Source organism: Coenobita brevimanus, chromosome 26 (genome assembly GCF_032717465.1).
Source record: "Coenobita brevimanus isolate Jiangsu-jjx chromosome 26, ASM3271746v2, whole genome shotgun sequence".
Taxonomy (NCBI): Eukaryota; Metazoa; Arthropoda; class Malacostraca; order Decapoda; family Coenobitidae; genus Coenobita; species Coenobita brevimanus.
Genome location: NC_136979.1, coordinates 2,145,001 through 2,172,893, shown reverse-complemented (window position 1 = coordinate 2,172,893; position 27,893 = coordinate 2,145,001). Strand labels below are relative to the sequence as shown.

At 43.0% G+C, this 27,893-nt stretch overlaps 1 protein-coding gene across 1 annotated transcript in view; it reads right to left on the bottom strand.

Annotated features, from left to right (window-relative positions):
• The window catches only part of LOC145394128 (neural cell adhesion molecule 2-like), a 144,403-nt gene that overhangs the window by 8,262 nt on the left and 108,248 nt on the right, over positions 1–27,893 (bottom strand). The window contains exons 5-11 of the mRNA XM_080268107.1: positions 24,672–24,875; positions 21,260–21,284; positions 20,182–20,302; positions 11,101–11,245; positions 8,007–8,137; positions 3,691–3,850; positions 1,619–1,906 (exon numbers count right to left, since the gene is read on the bottom strand). Coding sequence (XP_080124233.1) covers positions 1,619–1,906; positions 3,691–3,850; positions 8,007–8,137; positions 11,101–11,245; positions 20,182–20,302; positions 21,260–21,284; positions 24,672–24,875 — 1,074 coding nt within the window. The remainder of the gene's footprint in view (positions 1–1,618; positions 1,907–3,690; positions 3,851–8,006; positions 8,138–11,100; positions 11,246–20,181; positions 20,303–21,259; positions 21,285–24,671; positions 24,876–27,893) is intronic.

Here is a 27,893-nt window from a genome sequence, read left to right as displayed (position 1 = left end):
AAACTACGCTATTAGGCAGACATGTGACCTAGGTATTTGGGATTTTTAGGCACTGAGATCATATTTAATCATCTTGCTTTATTAGGAGGATGAGATGGTAAAAAAAAAAAAAAAGGGATACATAGATAGATCGTAGTGCTTTTTTTTTTTTTTTTAGGATAAAGATGAGGTGAGGTACGATCCACAAAAATACGGAGAGAGAGAGAGAGAGAGAGAGATACCACACAATCACACACCTATGTAGCCCATGACTGAAAAACTCCCTTGCTTGCTCATGCCCTACGGAGGCACGAGCTGCTGCCGGATCAAGTATTCATGTAACCTAGAGCGCTGAGACTTTTAGACCACCAGGATCCAGTATGCTCAGCGTGTTTGACGAAGAGGAGAAAAAATGGTCACCCGGATACACAGTTTTATCTTACGAGTGAAAGTTCGTAAAAATTCTAGACCGCCTTAAATGAGAAACCCACTCGACTCGCGGTAATTTGCTACATAACAATACGTATTAATTAACTAAGTAATTTATTTAGGGGAAACACATTGCTATTTTTTTTTTTAGTGTTCATTTAATCGTCGGCACAACAGGCTGAGGGAGAAATTATGGAGGAAGAGATGATGAATTTATAGGGCCTGCTTGGTTGTATAAGTTGGAATAGATGATTTTAGATGGCTATAGGACACACACACACACACACACACACACACACACACACACACACACACACACACACACACACACACACAGGATAACGCAGCCTCTTTCCTTCTGCCCTCAAACACGCACACAGAGAAACATTAAGCTGAATAAGTCTTACCAAAATAGTTACACATTGAATTCATAATAGTAGTGTTGTATCAGAAAAATATACATGAACACAATACATAATAACAGTTCACATAAATCCATAACACTTTTGGCCTTGTGGTAATTTTGAGAATGAGTAACAGCAAGACTAAGATCAAGGGTTGGGAAATGAGGTGGTAATGAGTTACTTGGGGTACTGTGGGGGTGATCAGTGGCATAACTCTCGCAATTTGTGAGTCGAGGAATTATAAACGATCCTAACCAATTTGTGATTCAAGGGCCAGGTTTATAAAGGATCCTAACCAAGACATAGGATTTACACGTCTCCACAAGAGTTAAGTATTTTCATGTATCATTTTGCTTTACACCGTTTTACTTTAATTTTCCTTCTAATTTGACTGTGAAACGTCTGATAGCTATTTATGTGAAGGCAAATGTATGTACAGGCTACCTAATGCATAACTTAAGCCTAGGGATTGATTAGGTAGCTGTAATATGAAGGAAAAAGTATGTACAGCCAATCTTACACACAGCTTATGACAATTTATAGATATGCTCCCTCGCAGTTTAAGCTCAGGGGAGTTTACAGATCCAAGCTTCTGAACTCCTCCCAACCATGTCGCACCCCAAACTTCACCTCGCCTCGTGGGGGAAACTCGGGAGAGGGGTGATGATGGAAGGGGAGAGGGAGGCTTGCCGTGTGGGGGTGGAAACTTGGGAGAGGGTGATGATGGAAGGGGAGAGGGGGGCTTGCCGTGTGGGGGGAAACTTGGGAGAGGGGGCGATGATGGAAGGGGGACCTCGCAAACTTACGTGCCACTTTGACGGAGAAGCCGCAAGGGGTCGTCTGCTTCCCCATCTCATTCACAGCCCAGCATGTGAGCGTCCTGTCTTCTCTGCTCTGCGTGGGCTGGACGGTAAGCTGTGCCCAGACTTTCTCCTCCAGCTCCCCTACGATGGTGGTGCTCAGGACGTCGTTGCTACTGTTCCACTGCCACTGAATGGAACGCACCGGCGGGAAGGAGGACACGGAACACGTCACATTGATGGGCTTGTCGTAGATGAAGTAGGTGGTAGGGGAGGTCTGGCACACTGGCCTGTCTGTGAGGGGGAAAAATGCATCGTCAGGTAAAAGGAAGATTGGTTTTTACCTGTGACTATTCCTTTCTATCTGACTATTTCTATCTATCCATCTATTGATCATTCTATCTATCTATCTGTCTGCCTGTCTAATTATATATCTATCTATCTACCTGCCTACCAATCTGTCTGTCTGTCTGTCCATCTATATATCTATCTATCTACCTGCCTATCAATCAGTCTGTCTGTCTATCCATCTGTATATCTACCTACCTACCTGTCCTCCCTCTCTCTCTCTCTCTCTCCAACACGTTTTCACAGAAGCACAAGGTACTTTTGGCGGGGGTGAAACTTGGACAGATACTTTTAGCGTCAAACTCTCGCCAAAAAGATGGAATGTCAGAAGGTGGGAAGGTTTTTACAATACTTTCTCCTTGACTGCAAAAAATGTACTGGAGATATTGAGTTTTTAATTTAGGAATACACGTGGATACACCAAGTACTGTGTTGTGATGATGATGATGATGATGATGATAATAATAATAATAATAATAATAATAATAATAAAACACAAGATTTAGGGGCGAAATACGGTTTGTGAATCAACGTCCAAGATGATGAGATGGCAGTTATAGACTTGGTTAGTGTATGCTCGTCTACCATCCACTCACATGATGTAGTGTTAACTTTTGGTGACTGCACTGAGTCCAAAGCCAAACAGTTATTGTAGTCAAGGAATTCATTTACTACGTTGGCTGATGACCACAGTATCATTTGGGCGCCTGGTAGTTCAGTGGGTTAAGGTGCTCCAAAAGGATGTGGTATAAAAGAGTTGATATTTGAGGGATGGTTGGGGTTAGTCACATAGTACTGCTCAGGGAAGGGGGACTGGTTACTATCCCATTAAACACTTGGACTTAGTAGCCTAGCCCAGGGTTCCTACGCTCCCGATGAGTCAATTAATGAGTGGATGGTAAGCAGACAGATTAAAGTGGATAGATTATAGTACGGACGATGGTACTGAGGATCTGGCTAAGTAGGAGAATGGCAGGTGTTTGGAAGCAGTGAACAAGGGAAGGGATGCTATACTCTTCACTTTATACCTGCCCTAAGATTGCAATTCCTTCACCTAGAACACTAAGCTGTGACAATGAATTAACGAGGGAATATGATGTTAGTTATGGAAGAGTAGTAAGGAAAGAATGTAGAGCTCCACCCACACACGTAACTAAAACACACACACACACACACACACAAAACCTATATTGCTTTCTGTTATTCTGCCTTTTTTTTTTTTTTTTTTTTTTTTTACTGAGAAAGACCTAAAGAAAGTTTATCCAAGGACATTTGTGTAATAGGTCCTTGCGTCAATCTCCCTTTCTACTAAAACAACAACAACAACAACAACAACTACTACTACTACTACTACTATTACTACTGCTACTACTACTACTACTTAAGGGGGAGAGGCACTACAGATGAAGCTAAAATTGAAATGTCACTTCAATCCACGATCCACACCGTTACCTCCTTAGAAGTCACTACCAGACCACTACCACTGCCAACATCACTACCACTATTACCGTTGCCACTACTATCGCAATCACTGTTATATGCATCACTATGGACGCTATCACGGGCACATCAACTACCATCAATATTAACACCACCACCACCATCACTACAACCACAACCGTTATCACTGCTAACACCACCATCACAATGTACCACTACCACCACTTTTACTACTACTACTACTTTTACTACTACTACTGCTACTACTACTACTATACTTCACCACTTACACTTAATCCTGAGCGTAACGGGGTGGCTGGTGGCGGAGTCTAGCTGGTTGGCGGCGGAGCATGTGTAGTTGCCCGCCTGCCTGCGTCCCACCTTCTGCAGCACCAAGGAGTCCCCAGTCAGTATCACGCCCCGGGACATGTTCTGCTTCTGAGGCTGACCCTGGAGGAGGAGGCGAAGGGGTAGCGTGAGGAGGAGGGGTTCAAGTTTTAGGGTAGGATGGGTTCGAGGTGGAGAAAGAGATCTGATGATGTGAGGTGATGATGAGCTGGGTGTGGGACTGGAGGAAAAGAGAAGGATTGGAAAGGGATATTTAGAAGGGATGGTAACAGAGGGAGGAGGATAGGGATGGGAGAGAGAAGGCACTGGAAGGGGAGAGGAAGGTTGGATGGTGACGGGAGGATGGGCAAGGAAAGGGTTAAGAAGGATGGCTGAAGAAAAGGTGGCTGTAAAAAGAAAATATTATATGAAAGGAGAACGAAAGGGTTGGGGATGAGGAGAGTTGAGGAAAGAAGAAATTAGAAGGGGAGAAGGAGAACTGATAGCAGGAGATGATGGCTGGATATGGGCAATGGGGAGGGAGAAGGACTGAAGGGGAAAGGCAGGGGTAGAAGGGAGAAGGCTAGGACGGATGGGGAAAGAGCAGGGCTGGAAGAGAAAGGGCAAGTTTGGAGGGGACAGGGCAAGGTTAGAAGGAAAAGGGCAGGGTTGGAAGGGAGAGGGCAGGGTTAGAAGGAAAAGGGTAGGTTTGGAAGGGAAATGGCAGGGCTGGAAAGGAAAAGGCAGGCCTGGAAGAGAAAATGAGGACGGCTGGAAAGGGCGGGCTGGGAGGAGGGGAGGGATAAGCAGAGGACGAAGTGAAAATGTGGAGGTGAGAGTGTGATGGACAGGATGATTGAATGCCAAGAGTCTAAATGCATGGAGAGTGAGAGTTGTGAAGGGTGAGTGATTGTGAAGGGTGAGAGATTGTGAAAGGTCAGAGAGTATGAGGGGTGAGAGCTGTGAAGGATGACAGCTGTGAAGGGTTGGAGTTGTGAAGGGTGACAGCTGTGAAGGGTTGGAGTTGTGGAGGGTGACAGCTGTGAAGGGTAAGGCAGTATGAAGGGTGACAGCTGTGAAGGGTAGGAGTGAAATGTCTCTCCAAAGTCAATAAAATCATCGGAAACACTATGAATAAAAGATGCCCTCGTTGTGAAAAATTTAACATCAGAAAATTAAAAAAAGAAATAAAAAAGAAAGGCACAATTGCTCCATATATTCCATTTTCCAACACCGTCAAAATCTATAGATCAATGAGGACAGTGCTGGCTAAAAAAGGTGAAAAAAAAAAATTGAAAAATGTTATTATCTGATGTGACAGGGCGACATGGCATATTGTAACGGTTGGATCCTTATCACTGCTCGCTCTTTCATCCTTATCTCTTATCAAAACAAAGCAAAAAATATGGAAAATGCGTAGGACAGAGGGTGACATGAGCTGGGCAGAGAGAGAGAGAGAGAGAGAGAGAGAGAGTGTGTGTGTGTGTGTGTGTGTGTGTGTGTGTGTGTGTGTGTGTGTGTGTGTGTTATCCATCCTGCCTGACAGAAAAAAAAATATTAAATCATATTCCAGTTTTGCCCCTAATGAAGTGAACATACAATGCCTATCCTTCATTGTTGCTGTCGCTGTTGCTACTTAACCCCGATCTATCTGGCCAGGCAGACCAGTCGACCACAGGTAAGTGACTGGCGGTCCTACAGGTACAGTACAGTATATACACCGTGTAGGGATCCGGCGCCCCCTTGTGACAGACAGCGCCTCACTAGGGTTAAACCAGTGTTCTTCCCACGGCAAAGGGCAAGGAAATATTAGTTTTGGCTCCCGAGTGGACGCCGCAGCTGCTCCACACATGTAGGCTACGGACATAAATATTAACCCACCACAAAACGATAAATAAATAAACAGTGAACATTGGCTTTTGAAATTCAGTGATGCAACATTAGGAGAGCAATAAACATTTCAGAATATTATATACGCATTTCGTACTGGTTCGACAAATGTACAAGTCAATTACTGATATTACAGGCAATCGTATTAATGTTTTTACCTCCCTTCTGAAGCATGAAGAGGGAACGTGTGCAAGAAAACAGGTGGGGAGGAAGTCTGGATGAAGTGAGAGAATTACACAATGGGAGACGGAGGGAACAAAGGTGAAAAATGGTGTGCTGGATGAGAGAGAGAGAGAGAGAGAGAGAGAGAGAGAGAGAGAGAGAGAGAGAGAGAGAGAGAGAATACAAGGAAAGGAAAGCAGAGAAGTGAAAAGGATGGCTCTGAAATTAAGTTTGCGAGAAATGCAAGACATGTGAGAGGTCAGGAGATACAAGAGGTAAGAGAGGTCAAGAAAGTAAGACATAGATAAGTAAGTAAACAAGTAAGTAAGACACAGGAGAGGTTAAGACAGGTAAGTAAGCAAGTAAGACGCAGGGAAGGTCAAGACTTAGGTAAGCAAGCAAGTACGTAAGACAAAGGGGAGATCAGGTCATAGGTAAGTAGGCAAGCAAGTCAGACACAGGAGAGGTGAAGACATAAGTAAGTAAGCAAGCAAGTAAGACACAGGGGAGGTCAAGACATAAGAAAGGTCAAGAAACGAAAGGAAGAAATTTTGGCATCCATGAGACGACAAAGTTAACCCATTCACTCCTAGGAAGCATTTTTCATTTTACCATGTCTCCAATATACTTTTTTTCATTATTCCTGCTAGTTTCAGAGGCTATTATGAAGCTAGGGAGAGGTGTATAAACTGAAGAAGCTTGATATAGCCTAATGTAACCCCGTTCTTACTAGCCCATTGAATCTCGATTGACAAAGATCCCTATCCTCTTTTAACTCAGTATGTGGCCAAATGTAGACTGGAGGATAAATTTGACTAGTAACCATGGAGACTCAATCAACTTTAGATATTCTTGAGTATAATAGCCAGGAGGGTGCCAAGTACAGTATAAGCTAAAATATTGGCTGAATTTAACCTCCAATCAGGAAAGAAACACAGAATTCGTCTTTGGAAGGAAGGGGTTCAGTAATTCGAGAGAGACTTGAGCGGACAGTCCAAGGGAAGGCTAATGAGACCTGAGAGACTGAGGGAAGAGAGAGAGGGCTCGAGAGACCTTGAGGGCGAGGCCTATGTAGTAAACGTGACCGCAGGGAGAGATAAAACTTGCGAGGCCGAGCGATAAACCTTGTGGGAGAAAATGAACTCTGGGAACACGGGGAGATAAAAATGGATGGGGAGATAGCGAGATAAGATGATAGGGAATGAATATGGGGGAGACTACGAGCTGGAGACAGCGGGGAGAAGAGAAGAGACTGAGACATAATGCAATAAGGAGGTAGAATATGAACAGAGGGGAGAGATAAAGCGAGGGAAACAGAGATATAAAAAAGGGACGTGGAGACAATGCGATAAGAAGACAGAGTAAGAACATGGAGGAAAAAATGTGTTTGGAGGAGAGGAAGAGATAAAAACGGACGGAGAGACAATGAAGTTAGGAAATGGAGTGAGAAAATGGGGAAGAAGCTAACTTGGAGACGGCTGAGAGATGATAAAGGATATGGAGACGATGTGACAGGGAGACAGAGGAAGAACAGAAGGGAGAAAATGAACTGGAGACGACGGGGAGATAAAAAGAGATGAGGAGATAATGCGATAAGATGACGGATAAGGTGTGGGGAGGAGAAGGTGAGTGAGTGGAGAGATAAAAGGGCGGAGGAAAGACAACGGGATATGGAAATAGAGAACGCAATATATGGAATGATGAGGGGGTAGAAATACAAGCTTGAGTTGGAAGGAATGAAGGATTGGATCTGAGTCTGGGTAGAGGAGAGAAAAGATGACACAGAATGAGGTGAAGAAACAGAGTGAGGACGTGGGAATTAGGACTGAAAGAATGGCTGTATTTAAGGTATGAAGATTTGCAGGTGGACGTGGATAGGGAAAAGGGATGAAAGGACTGGACAGACAACAAGGATGAGAAATGAAGAGGGGGAAATGTAAGTGAAGAAGCGGGGAAATGCAGCTGAGAAAATCATGAGTATATTATGTATCTGTATACCAAAAAAAAGGAGCAAATGGATATAATGAGAAGTATATGCCGGCAGGTGATTTTCGGTGTAAGAAATTATGTAACGACGAACTGGAAAAAAAATATCGTGAGAATTGTATTTCCGTGGTTACTTTAGAGTTGTAAGTGTTTGGATATGATGGCTTAAAGATATATAAATAAAGATAGACACTGATAGAATATTCTTTCTTTCTCTCTCTCTCTCTCTCTCTCACCTTACCTCATGATACCAGGTGATCGTGTCGGCCGGGGGATTGGCCTCTACGGAGCAGGTGAAATAAACATCATCTCCCTCCTTCAGTAGCTCCGGGCGAAGGGAGCGGCCCAGGGACACGTTCACAGTGGGGGGATCTGTGTGGGGAGAAAGGGAGATGGGGAGGTAAGCAAGAGACGGGGGAGAGAGGGAGGAAGGGCGGGAGAGAGGGAGGAAGAGGGGGGAGGGAGGGAAAGTGATGAGAATGAGAGCTGAGGGTCTTGATGAAAGGCGGAGGAAGAAAGGAAGATAAGTGATGATCGAGAGCAGGGGAGAAGGAATGAGATGAGGGGAGAGGGAGGGAATAAGCAGGGAGATGAGAGAGAACTGAAGAGAGTGACTGAGAGGCAGGGAGAGGAGAAGAGGTGGGGATGAGTGTGAGATGTGAGAAGAGAGTGAAAGGCTGTTAGAGGGAATGAATAGGAGAGAGGGGGTGAAAATGAGGAAGAAAGTGAAACCTGTCTGAGAGGAATTGAAGAGGAGAGGAGGGGGTAGGAATGAGGAAGTGGAGGGAGAGAAGAATGATAGAATGAGACGAGCAGGATAAAATGAGAGTGATGCGTGATAAAGTTACTCTGTAAGTATGAAAGAGACATATGTTTATTTTCCATCAGGCGTTTAAAAAATGACGTAAAATATAAAAAAAAAAAAAAAATAAATAGTGGTCTGCGTTTTCTATGACCTTCTAAATTAAGGGAGTGAGGTGGGACTTTAACTTGGCCTAAAATTGTCATCTATTCATCTTGAATTCTGAGCTTTGCCGAAGAAATTAACTCCAGAATTTGATGCTAGTCATGAAGAAGTGCTACAGAGAGGATGTAGAGTTGTAGCACTGCCCTATTCTGTCACTGAGAGAGAGAGAGAGAGAGAGAGAGAGAGAGAGAGAGAGAGAGAGAGAGAGAGAGAGAGGTGGACGAGAGTGAGCGAGCGTGAGGGATCTGTGTGAGTAGGAAGGCGTATGGAGATGAGAGGAGAAAAAGAGAGAAGGGATGAATGACAGAGATTTCGAGGATGAAGGTGAGCAAGAAGGATTAGAGAGAGAGAGAGAGAGAGAGAGAGAGAGATAAGGGATGTGGGATGAGTGAGAGGATAAGGAGGGAAGAAGGTAGGGATTTGTGAGGCAGGCAATATTAGATGATGATGGTGATGATGATGATGATGATGATGATGATGATGAGGAGGAGGAGGAGGAGGAGGAGGAGAAAGAGAAGAAGGAGGAGGAGAGGGGTGGTGGTGGTGGTGAAGATGAAGATGAAGATGATGATGATGATGAGGAGGAGGAAGTGGGGGAATGGTGATGATGATGATGATGATGAAGGGGGAATGGTGGTGGTGGTGGTGGTGGTGGTGGTGGTGGTGGTGGTGGTGGTGATGATGATGATGATGATAAGGAGGAGGAAAAGGACGACGAGAGGGATGATGATGATGATGATGATGAAGAAAACAATACTACTACTACTACTAATAATAATAATAATGATAACAACAACAGCCTATCCCAGTTTAGCCCCTTTCATCCGTAGGGGTCCGGGGCTAGGCTAACGCAATCCAGTGCACTTAAGGGTAGATAATCAGCCTACTCCCCTTGCTGATATTACAGGATCGAAAAATAATCCACAGTCGCCTCTAGGTTAATCGAACGTATGCGTAGACGCCACTCTGACCAAGGCGCTAATACCACTAAACTACCAGGCGCCTGCTCGAGAGAAATATGATAAATTGGAAGACGAAGAGCAGTGAAAGTAGAGAGGAGGAAGAAGAAGAAGAAGAAGAAGACGAAAGGGAATAAGGGTGGAGAATCGAAGTAAGAATGGACTCTGAGGGGACGGAACTGGGGAGGAAGAAGGGGGGGGAGCGAGAGGGGGATTAGGGGGGAGGGGTAGGGAGACGGTAGGGGGAGGGGAAGGGGAAAAGAAGGCGGGGGGTGAGGAGGGGTAGAAGGCGAGGGCATGGACGCGAGGGACGGGAGTGGGGAGGCAGACGGAGAGATGAGGGGGAGGAAGAGAGGAGAAGGAGGAGAGAGGGAGGGAGGGAGGCTGGAGGCAAGAAGGGTATTTGGCAGGATTTGGGGGAAGCAAGAATGGGACGTGCACAGGAGGTGAGAAATCAAAATACCTTGGTGTGTGACGACAGAGAAGAGAGGAAGGAAAGAGTTCTGGCGGGAGAAAAAAGAGGAAGAGGAGCGGAGGAAAGAAGGAAGAGAGGAAACAGATGGGATTGGAGAAAGATTGAGAAGGGAGAGAGGGAAGGAGAAAGGAAAGATTGGACAAGGGAAAGGAGAGTGAATGAAGGACACAGGGAAGGTAAGTAGATGGAGAATGTCTGTAAGGTAAGAGGAAAGAGGAGGTATGACAGTGTGAAGAGGAGGGGAAGGAAAATGAGAGAGAGAGAGAGAGAGAGAGAGAGAGAGAGAGAGAGAGAGAGAGAGAGAGAGAGAGAGAGAGAGAGAGAAGAGGGAAGGAATGAGAAAGAAAGGAGGATAGCAGAGAGTGGGAGAAGGAAGAGACGAAAGAGAAAGAGGAGGGAGAGAGAAAGAATGGAGAGGGAGGAGAAAGGAGAAATAGGAGGAACAGAAAGGAGAGAGGAAATGGAGAAGAGGGAATGAAGTTATAAAAAATATATATATATATATATATATATATATATATATATATATATATATATATATATAGAGAGAGAGAGAGAGAGAGAGAGAGAGAGAGAGATGATGTACGGGGAAAAGCTTAGGGTGTTGAGGTGGAAAGGTGAAGGAAAAGAGGATTGAGAGAGAGAGAGAGAGAGAGAGAGAGAGAGAGAGAGAGAGAGAGAGAGAGAGAGAGAGAGAGAGAGAGAGAGAGAGAGAATCATCTGGTTACCTCTATAATAAAATGTACTCAGGCTGAAGAGGTTAACTCCTTTATCAGATTAATCACCCCTCTCGTTGTCCAATTAAGGAGATTCCAACCCGCTAATTAACTCAGAATCCAATAACCGCAATTAGATGAACCTCTCACGATTGGGAGAACTCTAGACGATTTTTCTCAGCTGATTCCAGACGATTTTTTTTTTTTTATTTACTCACAGTGCACGACGAGGAGGGTGGTGTTGATCATGGGCTGGTCGGGCACGGCGGGGTTGGTTGCGCGACAGGTCACTTCCGTGTTGTGGTCTTCCCGGGTCACGTTGGTCACCAGAGTCGAGCTGGTCACGTCGCCGTAGACCAAATTCTGCGGGGGGAGGGGGGAAGAGGAAGAGAGAGGGAGGGGGGGAGGAAGAGAGAGGGAGGGAGGGGGAGGAGGAAGAGGGAGGGAGGGAGGGGGGGAGGAAGAGAGAGGGAGGGGGGGAAAGATATAGTTACAGTCATGTGAAAAAATCTGAGTATAATTTTGGACAATTATATGAACCCACTTTTGAGTCGAAGAATTATGAATCACTTACACAAACTTTTAAGAAATCTGTTGGCTTTTGGAGATCGTAATACTGGGTTTCGTATGTCACTGTTCACTGTCTCTCTTTTCATCGTTCTGGAGTGGATTGATACTTATGGCCGCATCTTTACATGAGTTTTTTTCATTTATCTATCTATTTATCTGTCTATCTTATCTTTCTATCTATCTACTTATCAATCAGCCAGTCTATCAAAATGAGGTAGATAATACTCTTCCACATCTGAGGGGTGAAACTGATTATTTTGAACGATGCCAACTCAAAATATTATTTATTAATTTAGATATATTTCACTGGGATATAACAGGGAAATATTCTGAGTGGTAAACAAGGTCTCGTAACACTTCTTCCTTAGCGATTTATTTTGCCACTTAACCTTAAGAGTACAGTACGTATCACACCTGAACACTTTCTCCACATCAACATAGTTTTCCTATTATCATACAAGAGGATGTTGAGGTGTTATGTACGGAATAAATCGCCATGCAAGAGGTGCTACGGTTTTCCCCAAAGCCACTAGGAGTAACAGTTTCAAGGCTGTGAATTAATTATTGACTACATCTGTACATCACAACAGAAGCCCGTTTACGATTTTGTAGTTGAGGTGCGGCCGAATATTTAGGAAGTTTTACAGTTCACACACACACACACACACACACACACACACACACACACACACACACACACACACACAACCCCAAACAAACACGTAGGTATATAAATCTTGTCATCCTCCCCGCCTCTCCAGCGATAGTCACAAATTATCAAAACACAGCAGTGAATGGAAAACGCAGAGAACACCGGGATTAAATATTCTCTCTCTCTCTCTCTCTCTCTCTCTCTCGCTCGCTCGCTCGCTCGCTCTTGCTCTGCCATTTAACTACTCGATGTACTTATCACTCACTCACTCAATCTAGATCTCTTTCTCTCTTTACCTACCTATCTACTTACCTACCTACCTATCAATCAGTCAGTGAGTCTGCCCATCCATCCATCCATCCATCAATCTACCCACCCACCCATCAACCCATCCATCAATCCCACTTTCTACCTACCTACCTATCAATTAGTCAGTCAGTCTATTCATCCATCCATCCATCAACCTACCCACCCATCCATCAACCTCTCCATCTATCCCCCTTTCCCCCATCCACCCCCTCTCTCTCCCCTCTCATCATCCGGTGCATCAATCAGTCAGTCAGTCTACCCATCCATCTATCAATCTACCTACCCACCCATCTATGAACCTATCTACCTATCCCCCTTTCCCCCATCCACCCCCTCTCTCTCCCCTCTCATCAGCCGGTGCATCGTCAAAGTATATCCCAAGGTAACAGTAAGTTCCATGTTCGGTGTTCTTCCCCGACCTAATTTATATTCCACAAGGACAGGCCACAAAATTCACCCACTGTATATTCACTTTTAGAGCGAGGCAGACGGGGGGGTAATATAATAAGGTCTGAGGGTAATATTATAAAGGGGGAGTATTCACCTCATACAGTCTCGTGTTTTGACGCACTGCCAGAGAGAGAGAGAGAGAGAGAGAGAGAGAGAGTTGTGCGTTTGCGTGTTTGTATTTGTGTTCATCCCATTTTGTTCTTACTGCTCTTAGACGATTTTATTCATCCTTCACGAGCTCCCTTAAAATAAGTTACTGAAGAGTATATCCACGTCTCTATTTCGAACAAACCTCCTAGGCGAAATAAAACCGTCTGGAAATCGTACTATTCCTCCATCATGCTTTTCTAACTTTCACTGCTTTCATATCTCCCTCTTTAAGGCAGGCATGCAGCACCCGTCTTTCCACACAATTCCATCGCTTCTTCCCTTTAATGCCCTAACACAGAAGTAACTCGTATTCAAAGTCCATTATCCATACAACAGGTCAGCTCTGGTTCAGTCTTCCTCAGTCTTACTTTCCATCTTTCTACGACCTCCAGCCTTGAAAATAGGTGTACGGTTGCGGACACAAATACTGATCCACCTCCTAACCATAAATGAAGAAACGGTGAGCGATAATTTTCGATGCGTAGTGACGTTATCTTAGGAATCAAACTTTTTTTTTTTCGCAATTTTATAAACAAGTATCACAATTGTTCGACTGATGAGTGGAATGGTATTTTTGTCGACTGCTGTATAAAGTCTCGGGGCATCTCAAAACATACTGATTTTTTTTTCCGTTCACTTTTACTGGATGGATGATTCCCTGTGTTTTTCTTGCGTTTGAAATCTTGTTAGCCGTCATGTTCTGCGATATGCATAAATAAATAATAAATAAATAAATAAAACAGTAGGCTAAATACCGTAATGTTAGTATGATAAATATTTACTTGTTCGCATCCAAACATGAATAATAATCTGTGGATCAGTGCAATAAGTGAGTCCTTTAGGTTTAGCCTCACACAGACAAGAAGTACAGTATTTAAATATCCTGTGCAGCCAAAGAAACACACACACACACACACACACACACACACACACACACACACACAAAATCTACGCATCTGTATGTATTTATGTATGAATTTACGTATCTATGTACGTTTACGTATAATCCACCAGGCCAATGCACACTGGAAACCCAATCAAACATTTTTCATTTCCTCGGATCAGCGACAAAAATACAAATAATATTATGTATCGGGAAAACAAAGGAATATATTGAAAAGATGCAGTTACAATTACATATTAAAAATTCGGTATTACATGCTTTTGTTTATTATGCATCACGAAAAAAGTACACGGAATATAATGGAAAAAATGATCATACATTTTACAGTAATTACCAAGTACTGTGTGTTATATTGTGGGTGACAGAGCGACTTGGAGGCGTTTTGTCTGCGGCCACCATTTGCGGGATTAGAGCGTCGGGCTACACATACAGTAGATAGTGTTATATTATCAGGGGAGATGAGAATTAGTCTGAGTATTAGGTTAAGCTTGTATGGATGACTATACTCCTTCTACTCTAAGCTGGCCTAAAATTGACATATCTCGATCTTGACTCTCACTTGTAACAACAGATTATCAGCAAAATATGTTAGTCACGAAGAAGTGCTGTGAAAAGGATACAGAGTCACAGTATCGCATTATCCTTCTATCAAGCTACGTGAAATAAGCTGGAACAGGACAAAAATCTAAGCCAAGATAACGTAAAAAGAGTATAGTAAATTCATGCTGATCTGAGTTGCTTTAAAAATTACTTCTTAGCAGGGTAGTGAGTATGGTTTGGTCTGTTCAACTCCAGTCCAGTGAATCTCAACCAGTAAAGAAGTCTGACAAACTTTTTCATTGTAGTCATGGCAAATCCACCTTTTCATAGTCAATAAGCAACAGATGTAATATGTAAGTAAATAAATGTTACAAAGAATATTTTAATTTCTCTTTTAATTAACTAAAACTTATTGTAATAGTTTCTTTCAATAGTATGGCATTAGAGATGTTTGTTTCCTTTGACAGCTATCTATCTATCTACCTATATACCTAGGCTGCTTCCCCCAAGGAAAGGGAGGTAGCCGAGACAGGACGACTCACTCTCCATTTACTCATCCATTCATACACATTCATTTGCATCTTAGCCCCAAAGGGGAGAACGGACAGATCCTCACCGCACCACACCGCACAAGGGTCAACTGGGCAATGCAATCAGTGACATCCGCAGCAGGGCCCGACAGCAGAACTGGTTTACCCCTGCCACATCATAACAGACCCATCCCCTTACCCGCACCTGACCTGACTAACTGATCAGACCAAATGCGGGAGAATATCCCCTCAGGGCTGCGTCATCACTTATTCATTCACAATTTCTCTCCATTTATTTCTGTCACGCACAGCCACTCTTCCTTGCTCAACAGACATCCCTCTCGCATCCAGCGCTCTCTTCACACTGTCCATCCATCCTATTCGTGGTCTTCCTCTCAGCCTTACACCTCTCACATCAGATCTAGTTATCTTTTTCACCAATCGCTCATTATCCATTCTCTCCATATGTCCAAACCATTGCAACACCCTCTGCTCAACTCTACCAGCCATCTCCCGAACAACTCCAGTTCTCCTTCGCACTTCATCATTTCGCACCCGATCCATACGCGTCACTCCACACATACTCCTCAGACATCTCATCTCCATTACATTCAAACTTTTCCTCTCTGCTACACCCATATTCCATGTTTCAGCCCCATATAATGCAGTCGGTACCACAACACCCTCATACAGCCTTCTCTTTACATCCATTCTAAGCGAACGACATTTAAACACTTTTTTCATTCCTCCCAGCACCTTTCCTACTTCATTTATTCTAAACTTCACTTCTGCATCTATTCTTCCATCCACAGCAACATGTGACCCTAGATATTTAAAACAATCTACCTCCTCAAGCAACTCACCATTCAAAACTATATTCATCCCCCTACCATCTATCAGCCTCGTACACTTCATCACTTTACTCTTATTCTCATTTACTTTCAATTTCCTCCTTTCACACACCCTTCCAAACTCCTCTACCAACTGTCTCAATCTCTCCTCTGAATCAGTCACCAGTGCAGTATCATCTGCAAACAGCAGCTGCTTCAGATTCCACTCTCCTCCATCAACATTTACCAGACTCAGACCACCTAAAACTCTTGCATTCACCTCCCTTACAATAGCTACCTTACTGAATAAATTAAAAGTCAAAAGTGTTTCTGATCTAGCAAAAATAGACACTGGCTCGGTAATTAAACCTTTATGTATTCAATTCACGCAGAATGACTTGGCACAGGCACAGATAACACCGTCCTCTTTTATCCTGGTTCGTAATCAGCTTTATCACTTCAATTATCTATTTTGGGATGCTGGCTGGAAATTCATCTCGTGTTAACTATTATTTTTGGGGTTAAATTATGAAGGCAAAGCTGAGCCAGACGCCATCTTGCACTCAGCCGCCGTACTGATCTCCGTAACTTAAGCCTTTGAGTCTGTGGCGGGGTATTCGCTCACCCTCTTGGGATAGAAGTCCCCTGCATCACCTAGGATACCATACTTACCTCCCCCCTCCCAGGTGTTACGCTAGGTATTCAGTTTACCTGCCTACCTACAAGGGATGGATGGATACCTGAGTGAAGTCGCAGAAGCTGTCCGCACCTGGATCCGAACCCTGGCGTTATTGTGCCGGAAGCTTCACAATCAATAACGAAAACCACATGGCCAAATCTGACGTCACACAAACACCCACAAAAAATCACAACCCTCTGTAACAATGTATCAGTCAACTCAAGAACTCCACCTCCTTTATTTTCCTGTCTTTACTACCCCTCTCTTTCCCCAAGCAGAAAACGCACATACCCTGTCCTCTCATATTTTAAAGGCATATGAGTAAAGCACCGTCGGAAAATAGCGCTGCATTGAAGTTGACAGCATTCACTTGGAAAATAAAATAACAGTAAAATAAATGGGGATGTTGGACACAATGGCGTCTGAATGCGAGAGAGAGAGAGAGAGAGAGAGAGAGAGAGAGAGAGAGAGAGAGAGAGAGAGAGAGAGAGAGAGTTAGGTCAATGTTGCATAAGAGGATTTCATGTGATTTTTCCGACATACTGAGTAAGCCTTTACTGAGAGAGAGAGAGAGAGAGAGAGAGAGAGAGAGAGAGAGAGAGAGAGAGAGAGAGAGAGAGAAAATTATTTCACCTACAAGGTTATTTGGACAGAATAAAATACTGAGGAAGCAGCAAGAAAAAGACAAGAAAAAGCATCCTCGGCCTCAAGGAGCTCGTTCGCTTGACCACCAGGCTCCACTTTCTCCTTCCCTCTCTTCTCATCTCCCCTCACCTTCATCCCTTGCCTGTTTCACGTTTTCACTCAGTAATCTTTTTATCTTCTCTTTTCGTTATCCTCTCCCTTATCTAAGCTGTATTTTATGTTTCTCACGTAGCTCTCTCTCTCTCTCTCTCACACACACACACACACACACACACACACACACACACACACACACACACACAATCCCTCAATTTTCAGAGGTTTTGTAGTTTCCTCTCCTTTTACCTCTCTCTCTCTCTCTCTCTCTCTCTCTCTCTCTCTCACCTGTCCCCCTTCACCTGCTGCAGTATTGTGACATCCACTTGCCGGAAATGCTGTCTCCACTTTTATATCAGTCCGTGTTCAGTGTTTGCTGAGTTCAGGAGGTGGGTAGGGGAATGGCGTCTCTCTCTCTCTCTCTCTCTCTCTTATGCATAACATGTAAGGTAATTCATAATGCATAACACAGACAGGAAGTTTAAAGAGTCATAATTTTCAAGTGACATTCGCTCTCTCTCTCTCTCTCCCTCTCTCTCTCTCTCTCTCCCGCACCTCCTCCTCGTCCCAAGCCTTTTACAAAAACATTTTATTTGCATCTGCCTCCTCCTCACCTCGGCTTCTGTGTTTGCTAAGTCCTGTGCCTACCCTCTCACGTCTCCTCTCGTCACCCCTCTTCGTTCTCTCCCCTCTCTCCCGTTTCGTTCTCTCCCCTCTCTCCCCTTTCGTCCTCCTCCCTCCCTTTCATTTTTCCCCTCTCCCCTTTTCCCCCCTTCCTATCTTATCGTCTCCGTCTCTTTCCTTCTCCTCTTCTTTTCGTTCCCCTCCGCTCGTCAACATTTCTCTCTTTCCCCTTTTTCCTTTTTATTTCCCTTCCCCTCCTTCTCATTCTAATCCCCTCTCTCCCCTCTCCTTCCCCTTCCCCTCCCCCTTTTCTCCCCTCTCCGCCCCTTTTCTCTCCCCTTATCTTATTTGGTCTTATTCCTTTCTTTACCTTTTCTTCACTCCCTTCCTTCAACCTCTTCCCCCTCTCTCTTCTCCCCAGTCATTCTCCCTCCCCCCTTCCCCTCCCCCTCCTCTTTTTTTCTTGTTCCCCCTCTTCCTTCCCACCTCTCCCCTCGCCTCTCACTACCCCTTGTTTTCCCCTTCCTGTCCTCTCGTCTCCCTCCCCTTTCCCCTCTCTCCTTCACTCCCCTTCCTCTTCTTGTCATACTTCTCTTTCTCGCCCTCTTCCTTCCTCTTTCCTCTCACCCTCCCCTCTCTTATTAGCCGTCCTCCCCCTCCCCCATCGTCCTATTCACTCCCTTTCCCTCCTCCTCCTCCCCCTTCCCTTCCCTTCCTCCTCCTCCCTCTGTCCTTCCTCCTTCATCTCCCACCCTCATTTCTCCTCTCTCATTTTTTTTTTTATTTCGTGTCAATCCTTTTCTAAAAAAAAAAAAAAAACTTTTTTTTTCTCCGCATCGTTCCTCTTCCTCTTTCACTTTTTTCTGTCTGTCTATCTATCTGTCTATCAACCTATCTGTCTATCTATCAATCAACCTATCTTTATTTTTCTTTCTTTCTTGCTGACTTTATTTTTCTCTCGCTTCCAGTTATCATTCGCTTTTGAAATATATATGCTCTCTCTCTCTCTCTCTCTCCCTCCCCTTCTCCAAACATACCTATTATTCAGTTCTTTTCTTTCTCCTTTTTCTATTGCTTTTTTCTCTCTCTTTCTCCCCTCCTCTTTTACTCTCTTTCTTCTCCCCCTCTCTCACTCTTCATTTTCTTTCTCTCTTCCAACATAACCATCATTTTACTTTTACTTTTTCTCGTTTCTTTCTGTTTTTAAAGCCAGTTCCCCTTGCTCATAATTCTCTCTCTCTCTCTCTCTCTCCTTCCCTTTCTCACTTCCTCTCATTTTTCTTTTCTCTTCCTCCCTCTGCCTTCCACCTACTTATCCGGCACCTGTGTGTGTGTGTGTGTGTGTGTGTGTGTGTGTGTGTGTGTGTTTGTTTTCAGTAATCTTTTAAAGGTGTGTGCAGGTGTGTGTGTGTGGGAATGTGCCTGTATGCTTTACTGTTTGTATTTGAAGAGTCTCCCAGATGTGTGTGTGTGTGTGTGTGTGTGTGTGTGTGTGTGTGTGTGTGTGTGTGTGTGTGTGTGTGTGTGAAAATAAACACACAATCTCTTTTAACTTAATCTCACTTAAATAAATTTATCTGACAACTGGAATAAGGTTGTCACGAATATGAAAGGGTTAACTCACTCACTCACTCTCTCTCTCTCTCTCCTCAACACTTATCCTTCTCCCTCCATGATTACTTAATCGCTTCCCTCTTTTTTCTCTTTCCTTCTCTCCCTCTCTTTCTCTTTCTTACCTTTCTCCCTCAGTTTCATTCACCTTCCTTCCTTCATTCGTCCCTCCCCATCTCCACCCCTCCTCTCTTTCTCTTTTAGTTTCTCCCTCTCTTCCTTCCTCTTATTTCTTTCTCTCGCTCTCTCTCTCTCTTATTATCCTTTTGTCTTTATTTTTCCTCTTTTTTCTCCCCATCATTTTCTTTTTTTCTCTCCATATTTCTCTTTCTTCCCTTCTTTCTCTCTTTCACTCTTTTCTCTCTCTATCTCTCTTTCCTCCCCTCTTTCTCTCCCTAGCTCTCTTACTCTTTCTCTCTTTTTCCTCTCTCTCTTTATCTCCCTTTCTCCATGGCTATTTCACCCTTTCACCTGCTCCCTCATCCCTCTCCCTACCTCCTCACCTCCGCTCTGTATTTTTTAATCACCCTTTCTCTCTCCTCTCCCTCCCTCCCTCCCTCTCTCTCTCTTTCTCTCTCTCTCTCCCTCCTCTCTCTTCAACACACTTCCTCCTCGTTATATTTTTAAAGCCTGTTTCTCGCCCTTCCTTTCCTGTACCCAAAAGTTTCCTCTCTCTCTCTCTCTCTCTCTCTCTCTCTCTCTCACCTACCTCCTTGTGTGCTGGTCTGGTCGCCCCCCTAATGGTCCAGGTCAAGGCCGCGGATGGTCGGGATCCTGACGAAGTACAGACCAGCCTCACCTCACGCCCCTCTCTCACCGCACCTGGATTACTGAAGGAGGAAGAGGGGGAAAATCCGGATAAAGGGGCGTATTTCTGGGGATTTATTCTAGGGATTTATTTACTTTCTCATACGACATCTTAACATCTCTCTGTCAGCGAATTATTTTTTCCTATGATATATCTAACGATTCTTCCCTAGCGATATATATATATATTTTTTTTTTATAAATATAACATCTTAAAACCTCTTTCTTAGCGATTTAATTTTTAATATGACATCTTACCACCTCTCTCTCTCTCTGCGAAATATTTTCCCACATGACATTTTAACGCCTCTCCCTTAGCGACAGAGACATCAAAATTAGTGACTTCAAAATCAGAGACATCAAAATTAGACATCAAAATTGGAGAGACATCAAAACTGGAGAGACATCAAAATTAGAGACATCAAAAACAGACATCAAAATTGGAAAGGCATCAAAATTAGAGACTTCAAAATTGGAGAGGCATCAAAATTAGCCATCAAAATTGGAGAGACATCAAAATTAAAGACATCAAAACTGGAGAGACATCAAAATTCGAGACATCAGAATTGGAGAGAGATCAAATTACTATGGCCTTCAATAACCTCTTCCTAAACTGAATATAAATCATCTGGTGACAGCAAATAAAACAAAACAAAATAAATAAATAAATAAAGGTAGTGAGAGTATTATTAAATTTCACCAACTAAGATTCTTCATAAATGCAAAATATTATCAGCAATAATCTTTTTTCACTCATTTTCCAAAACCATTCACTATAGTTACGATTTTGATATATTGGTAAAAGTTCAAATAAAAAAAAGAATTCGTACTCTAAAAATTATATTAATCACGTAAATTTGGATGAAAAATTATGGTAGAAGAATTTAAGATGATAAAGATATATAAACACACAGAAGAAAACATTATTATTCACACGATACACAACTAAAACTCATGAAACACTGTGAAAAAATATATACCTGATATCCACTTTCTTTGGCAGCACTGGAGGGGTGAGAGAGAGAAAGAGAGAGAGAGAGAGAGAGAGAATAGGGGACACAGGTACGGGGGGAAAGAGAAAGCTTTAATTAGCACAGGTAATAACATATCCTTAAATAAAACAATAACACCATCATTAGCAGACATCTACACCTTATCATATAAAATACAAGGAATTATATATATTAGTTAAGCAATTGCCAAGCCTCACCTGCCCAATTAACAAAGCTTCAGGTAATCAGACTTATATACAGAGAGAGAGAGAGAGAGAGAATAAGGTATGTTCATCTTTTTCTGATACTCTGTTGCCTTTCCACTGTAATTCTGTCTCTCTCTCCCTCTCTCTAACCATCCATCCATCCGCCTACCTACCAACCTTCCATCTATCTACCTGTCTATCTGTCCATCTATCTATCTATCTATCTATCCTAACTCTGCCCAGGTGCCTCTCGTAATCCCTTCTTCCCTCTCTGACTTTCTTTCCCCCAGACTTATTCTTTTTGCTCTAACTTTCTTCGTCTCTCTGATTCTTTCTTTTCTTCTTCTTCCACTTCTTACTTTTCTCGTGTTCCTGATTCTGTTTCCCCGTCTGTATCTGTCTGTCTGTCTGTCTGGGTTACTCATTGCTCTCTCTCTCTCTCTCACGAAAATATTTTTCTTTCTTTTTCTTTTCTCTTATGTTTCCTCCTTTTTTCTTCTCATTCCTCTTCTTCTTTTCCTTTTCTTTTTCTTCTCTCTTTCCGTCTTCTTTTCTTTCATTTTTTTTCTCTTAACTCTCTCTTTCCATCTTCAGCATTTTCATTGACTTCATATACAAAGCTGTCTATTTCCTTTCTTTTTCTTCACTTTCTTCTCTTCTGTTACATCTCGGCCTTCAAGATGGAAAGATGGCAAATTTAGGCCATGTTAATATTTTCTTTCTTTTTCCCTTCTTCCAAATGAACGTCTGGCATTAGTTACGAGAGAATACTAGATTTGTCTCGAGCATGAGGGGGCTCAGGGGATATACTGCATCTACCTCCTGCAACTGTGTCTTGGAGATCTTAATTGCATCTTATTCCTTTGCAACTGCTTCTTCAAAATCGCTTAATTGCATCTTTTCCTTGCAACTGCTTCTCCAAAACCTCCTTATTGCATCTTTCTCCTGCAACTATTTCTTCACTTTGTTTTTTTTTTCATCCTTAAGCCTTTTTATTCATTACTTTCCCCTTCTCCTTGCTTTCTTGTTTTAAGTATTTGCTCGTTTTCTTTTTCTTTTTTTTTTTTTGTCTCTCTCCGTCCAATCTCCACTGCCTGTGTTAAATCTCCTAGTTTAAGTTTAATGGTAATCGCCTCGTCTCTCTCACTCTCTCTCTCTCTCTCTCTCCCTCTCTCTCTCAAACATGCTTATACCCTCTTCTCACTCATGATACCTCTTTCTCCCTCAGTTCCTCTCTTCTTAGTTATGAAAATAATAAAATAAAAGAGGACATTAATAGCAGATAATAAGACAAGGATAGTAAAAAAAATATCCACTTTCATCACACTCCCTCACCCCTCTCTCTCTCTCTCCATCATTTTCCTCCATCCTCTCCATCCCTCCACCACCTCGTCAAGCCTTAAGTGGTGTGCCGGCTTCCTTTCTCCAACAAAACTCTTCAGCCTTCATTTAACGATTCTCCCTCTCAATCCCTCCCTCCTCCCTCCATCCCCCTCTCTCTCTCTCTCTCTCTCTCTCTCTCTCTCTCTCTCTCTCTCTCCAGCTGCACCCCACCTGGCAGTGAGGTAGGATGGGTGTCGTGTATTTTCTCACAAAATTCTCCTGCTTCCTTTTAGAGTCTCTCTCCCTCTCTCTCCTTGTAATTTCTTTCTCTATTTACGTTTCTATCTGTTGTTTCTTCTCTGTCTATCTTTCTGTGTGTTGGTCTGCCTCTGTCTCTCTCTCTCTCCATCTATCTATATCTTTTTACATACTAATAAAAAGGAACCAAAGGCTGAGATCCTGCAAAGCCCATCCTTTCCATAAAAAGATCAAAAAAGGAAAACAAAAAATCAAGATCCTTTCACTTCGAGATACCTGGACAAACCACGTAAATAAAAAAAGAAAAGAAAAGAAGAACTGGAGGTCACAGACAGTGAGAAAAAGAAATTAAGAGAGACAGTTCCAGAGTTGACCAGCTGAATATATGAAACTCTAAACCGCTTAATTTTTGCATAAGAGTATTGGAAAGATACGAGATAAGACTGTAGAGCTAGACAGGTGTTGCGTGTCCGCCGTTATGAGGGAAGGATGTTAACGATACCTGCTTTACTACCTGTGATATTCTACAAATATTTCACTTAGCATCTTTATTGCTTTATTTCTCACATCCCTTCCTACTACCTTACACGGAACCCAGGAAATAAAAGCGAACTCTGAATTAACCTATTATCTATCCATTTATATATCTATCTACAGCCAGACGCCTTAATACCGGAAGACGTGGCCACAAACAAATCACCTCCACGTCGCCCTGTCCCCTGCCATTTCGCTGCCCTTCCCCAACTTACACCCCCCTCTCTCAAACACCTCTCTACGCCATCCCTACTTTTATTTCACACATTTTCTTACCAATTACTTTACCTGTCCTGTTATTTACACCCGTTGCATTAAAGTACAGGTTAGTATTTCTCAGGAAACACAATCTTCCTTTTATACGTTACATTCCCACTCAGTTTTTCTTACCTCTGTTACACCCAAAATAAACAGGCTCTAAAGAAACTATATATGATTTTGAGTATCAGGTATGAATTATCTACAAACACGCTTTTAGAGATAATGTCACACTTATTCTGAAGGGTTGAAGCATACTGTCATCCCTCACTCTGATCAGCGTTATCATTTTGGCTCGCCTGTAATTGCTTCATCACTCTTCTGCATCCGCCTTCTCTTCTCTTCCTGGCACGCTCAATCAATCATTTGCTCACTCTTTCACTCACTCTTTCACAGCCTTCACTCGCTCATTTACCGCCTCTGTTTATTTTTTTCCAGTCACTTTTTAATGTGCACTGATTGACTGACTGACTCTCTCTCTCTCTCTCTCACACACACACACGCTCTCTTTCTTTCCCTGCCTCCTTTCCTTGGCATACATTCTAGATTCCACTCTCTCATCCTCAGTCCTTCCTCTTTGTTTTCTTTCCTCTGTGTTACTGCTCTATAACCCTCCCTCTTTCCTCTATCCATCACTCACTCCATCCCTCCCCCCCTCTCTCTCCCACTGCCACTTCTCCCTCACTCTCTACTCTCCCTCCATCCCTCCCCCTCCCTCATTTCCTCTGCCGCATCTCGCCCTCCATCCCTCCCTCCCTCTCTCTCTTCCTCTGCCACATCTCCCCCACTCTCCTTCCCCTCCATCCCTCTCCCTCACTCACGGAACATCTCCACCACCACACTGATGGAGGTGGGTGTCGCCAGCCTTGTGTTGGCGGCCTCGCACGTCAGAGTTGCGTTGTGCCAGTCCCTCGTCAGGCGATCCACTCTCAGCTCGTTAACTACCAGGGTGGGGGACTTCAGGTACCAGGTCTCACTCACTAGTTGCTCCCCTCGCCACCAGGTCACGTTAGGTGTGGGGATACCTGGGGAAAAAAAAAAGAGGGAAAGTTTTTATAATTATCTACCAGGTGACGTTCGATGTCCAAATACCTGGGCAAAAAAAAGAGGAGATTGTTTTTACCAGGTCACGTCAGGTGTGTGCTTACCTGGGAAAAAAAAAAAAGAGGGTATTTTTTTTTTAACCAGGTCACGGTCTGTGTGGGGATACCTTGAAAAAAAAGGGGAAAAAATAGAGGAGATTATTTTTGCATTTTATGAAGGGGGAAAAGCAATGGGGTATTTTTATTTTTATTTTTTTATTTTTAAGTCGAAAGGATGATAATATTTTTTTCAATTATGAGACTTATTTCGAGTGAGAAGGATGGAATGATTTTTATGACACGGGGATTTATTTATTTATTTATTTATTTATTCATTTATTTGAGTGGGAGGCTTAAGGAAGATGGACACTGCATGATTCTGACTGACGCTGATTGATTGATTGTGTGTGTGTGTGTGTGTGTGTGTGTGTGTGTGTGTGTGTGTGTGTGTGTGTGTGTTGAATTGTGATATTTTTTTTAAAATAAGAAAGAAGGGGTGATATGAGTAAGGAAAAACACATGATTGTGTGAGAAAGTAAGTGACTGATCTTTCTTGCCTTAAATATCTGAATTGCTTACTCTAGCCCCGGCCCCCTACGCTGATGATAGGACAATAAAGGTAAAATGCAGCAAAAAATAAATAAATTAATAAAGAAAGAAAGAAAGAAAGAGAAAGTGAGAAAAGAGAAGAGAAAAAGGAAGGAACACAGAAAAATGAAAGAGAAAAGAGAGACAAGAAGCAAACGTATCAAGGAAAAAGTAAATAATGAATGAATGAATGATTGATTGAATGAATGAATGAAGGAAGGAAGGAAAGAAAAAAAATCACGAAGAAATATGAGCATAAAACCAATTTCGATCACTATAAAATATCAAAGTCCGTAAAGGGATATAAAAAAAAAAAGAAAAGCAGTGATCAGAAGTTGTCACGACTCAATTATCACGGCTTACTTCCGCCCAGTTAGGTGAGGGAAAAAAGGGAGAGGAAAAAAGAACCAAAGACTGATATTTTCCTGTCGCGAGGCACTAACTTATTCTCGTTAAGCTGCTTGGGAGAGTTTTCCGCTCTCTCTCTCTCTCTCTCTCTCAACTCTGAGGCAAAGGCATTTCAAAAACATGATTTCTAAAGACAAACTAATATTTTGAAGGTACCGCTAAGAGACGATTTTATTTATTATATATATTTTATTATATTTTTTCTCAAAGTAAGGTACGAATCTGGTTAACCCTTTCACAACGACAATATGTCTCTGTTTTTATTCCTGCTACCGCCAGACGATTTTATTCAGCTTAGGGTGAAAAAAAAAAAAAATAGTGAGGGGTGTTGGTGACGGCTGTGTTTAACCCCTCCTCTGTGTGTGTGTGTGTGTGTGTGTGTGTGTGTGTGTGTGTGTGTGTGTGTGTGTGTGTGTGTGTGTGTGTGTGTGTTTTTTCAAAGCTGGATGAATCTCTCTGTACGTAACGAGAATAAAGCGGTGTGTACGGTTGGCGACACGTGAACATGGGACACTGGTTACGTGAAGTGGAGATTGATGATGATGATGATGATGACAAGCATGGCAATAATGATGATGATGACAAGGATGATGATAATGATGATGACAAGCACGACGATGATGATGATGATGATGATAACCATGACGATGATGATAATAATGATGATGATAATTATGATACAGACGACGATATCAATAGCAGCAAACACCAAAACGACAAGGGACAGACCAAACTGGGAGGGAGAAGAGGACTACCAAGAACTGCCAGGTACACTAATTGGAGCGGTAGACTAGGTGTGGAGAGGCATAGGGAGGATGCTACTGAAACACGTAATGGCAGCAGTTGCACAAGAGGCATTACTGAGCTGAGGACGGAGACGGCAATTCACATGCATATGAACTGATTGGCAAGGGATGGGGTGATTGGCTGGATGAGGGAGGTTGTTAGTGTCAGGAGAGGCTGAGAAAATGTTAGAAGATGAGTGTCAGTGTTTGGAATACTGAAGGAAATAGAAAGAAATTACTTGTGTTTGAGATGTTAGAAGAAATGTATGAGCGAGAGTGTTAGTGCGTGGGACTGTTGAGAAATTGTATCACAGGAGAGGTATCAGAGAGGCTGTTGGCGTATGGTAAAGGAGAGAATAAAATATGAAAGGAAATGTACCTTCGCTTTTGCCAGAGAAAAACTGAGTGACAGGAGATGGAGTGACTGGCTGTCTTCTGGAGGCTGTCAGTGTTAAAAGTTAATATGAAAATGTGTTTGAGAAATGCACAAACGAGACCATTAATGTTTGGAATTCTTTGTTAAGCAATGAAAAGTCTATCTCTATCTAACTACAGCCAGATGCTCCATCCCCTAAGGGGTGGCCACAAACAAATCGCCTCCATGTAGCCCTGTCCCATGCCATTTCGCTGCCCTCCTCCCCCTCAATGAAAAGTACAGCGTGAAATCGTAGAGAGATCACATCGCGGGAGGCCACTTATTGGTGAACATAGCGAAATTCTGAAAAAACATGATGGTCATATTGATTGGAAATAGAACACTGAATTAATCTGTGTTGCTCCAGACACACCTGTGGCGGAAAGCTTTGGGACTGTGGCAGAGGGCTTTGGGAGATGACGCTGTGGCAGACAGCTTTAAGAGATGAAGTTGTGGCAAAGAGCTCTGTAAGGAAATGGAGGTGTGGCAGAGAGCTTTAGGAGATAAAGTTGTAGCAGACAGCTTTAGGAGATGGAGCTGGGGCAGAGAGCTTTAGGAGATTAAGCTGTGGCAGAGAGCTCTACATGAGTGGTACGGTACTGTGGCAGAAAGCTTAAAGAGTGTGACAGTGTACTGTGGCAGAGAGCTTGAGGAGATGGGGCTGTGGAATGGAGAAAGAGAAATACTTGCGACATTTTCAACGTTTATGCGTAGATTAGACGTCACAGTGAATTTTGCTGGAAATGAGATGGTAAACTACGCTGG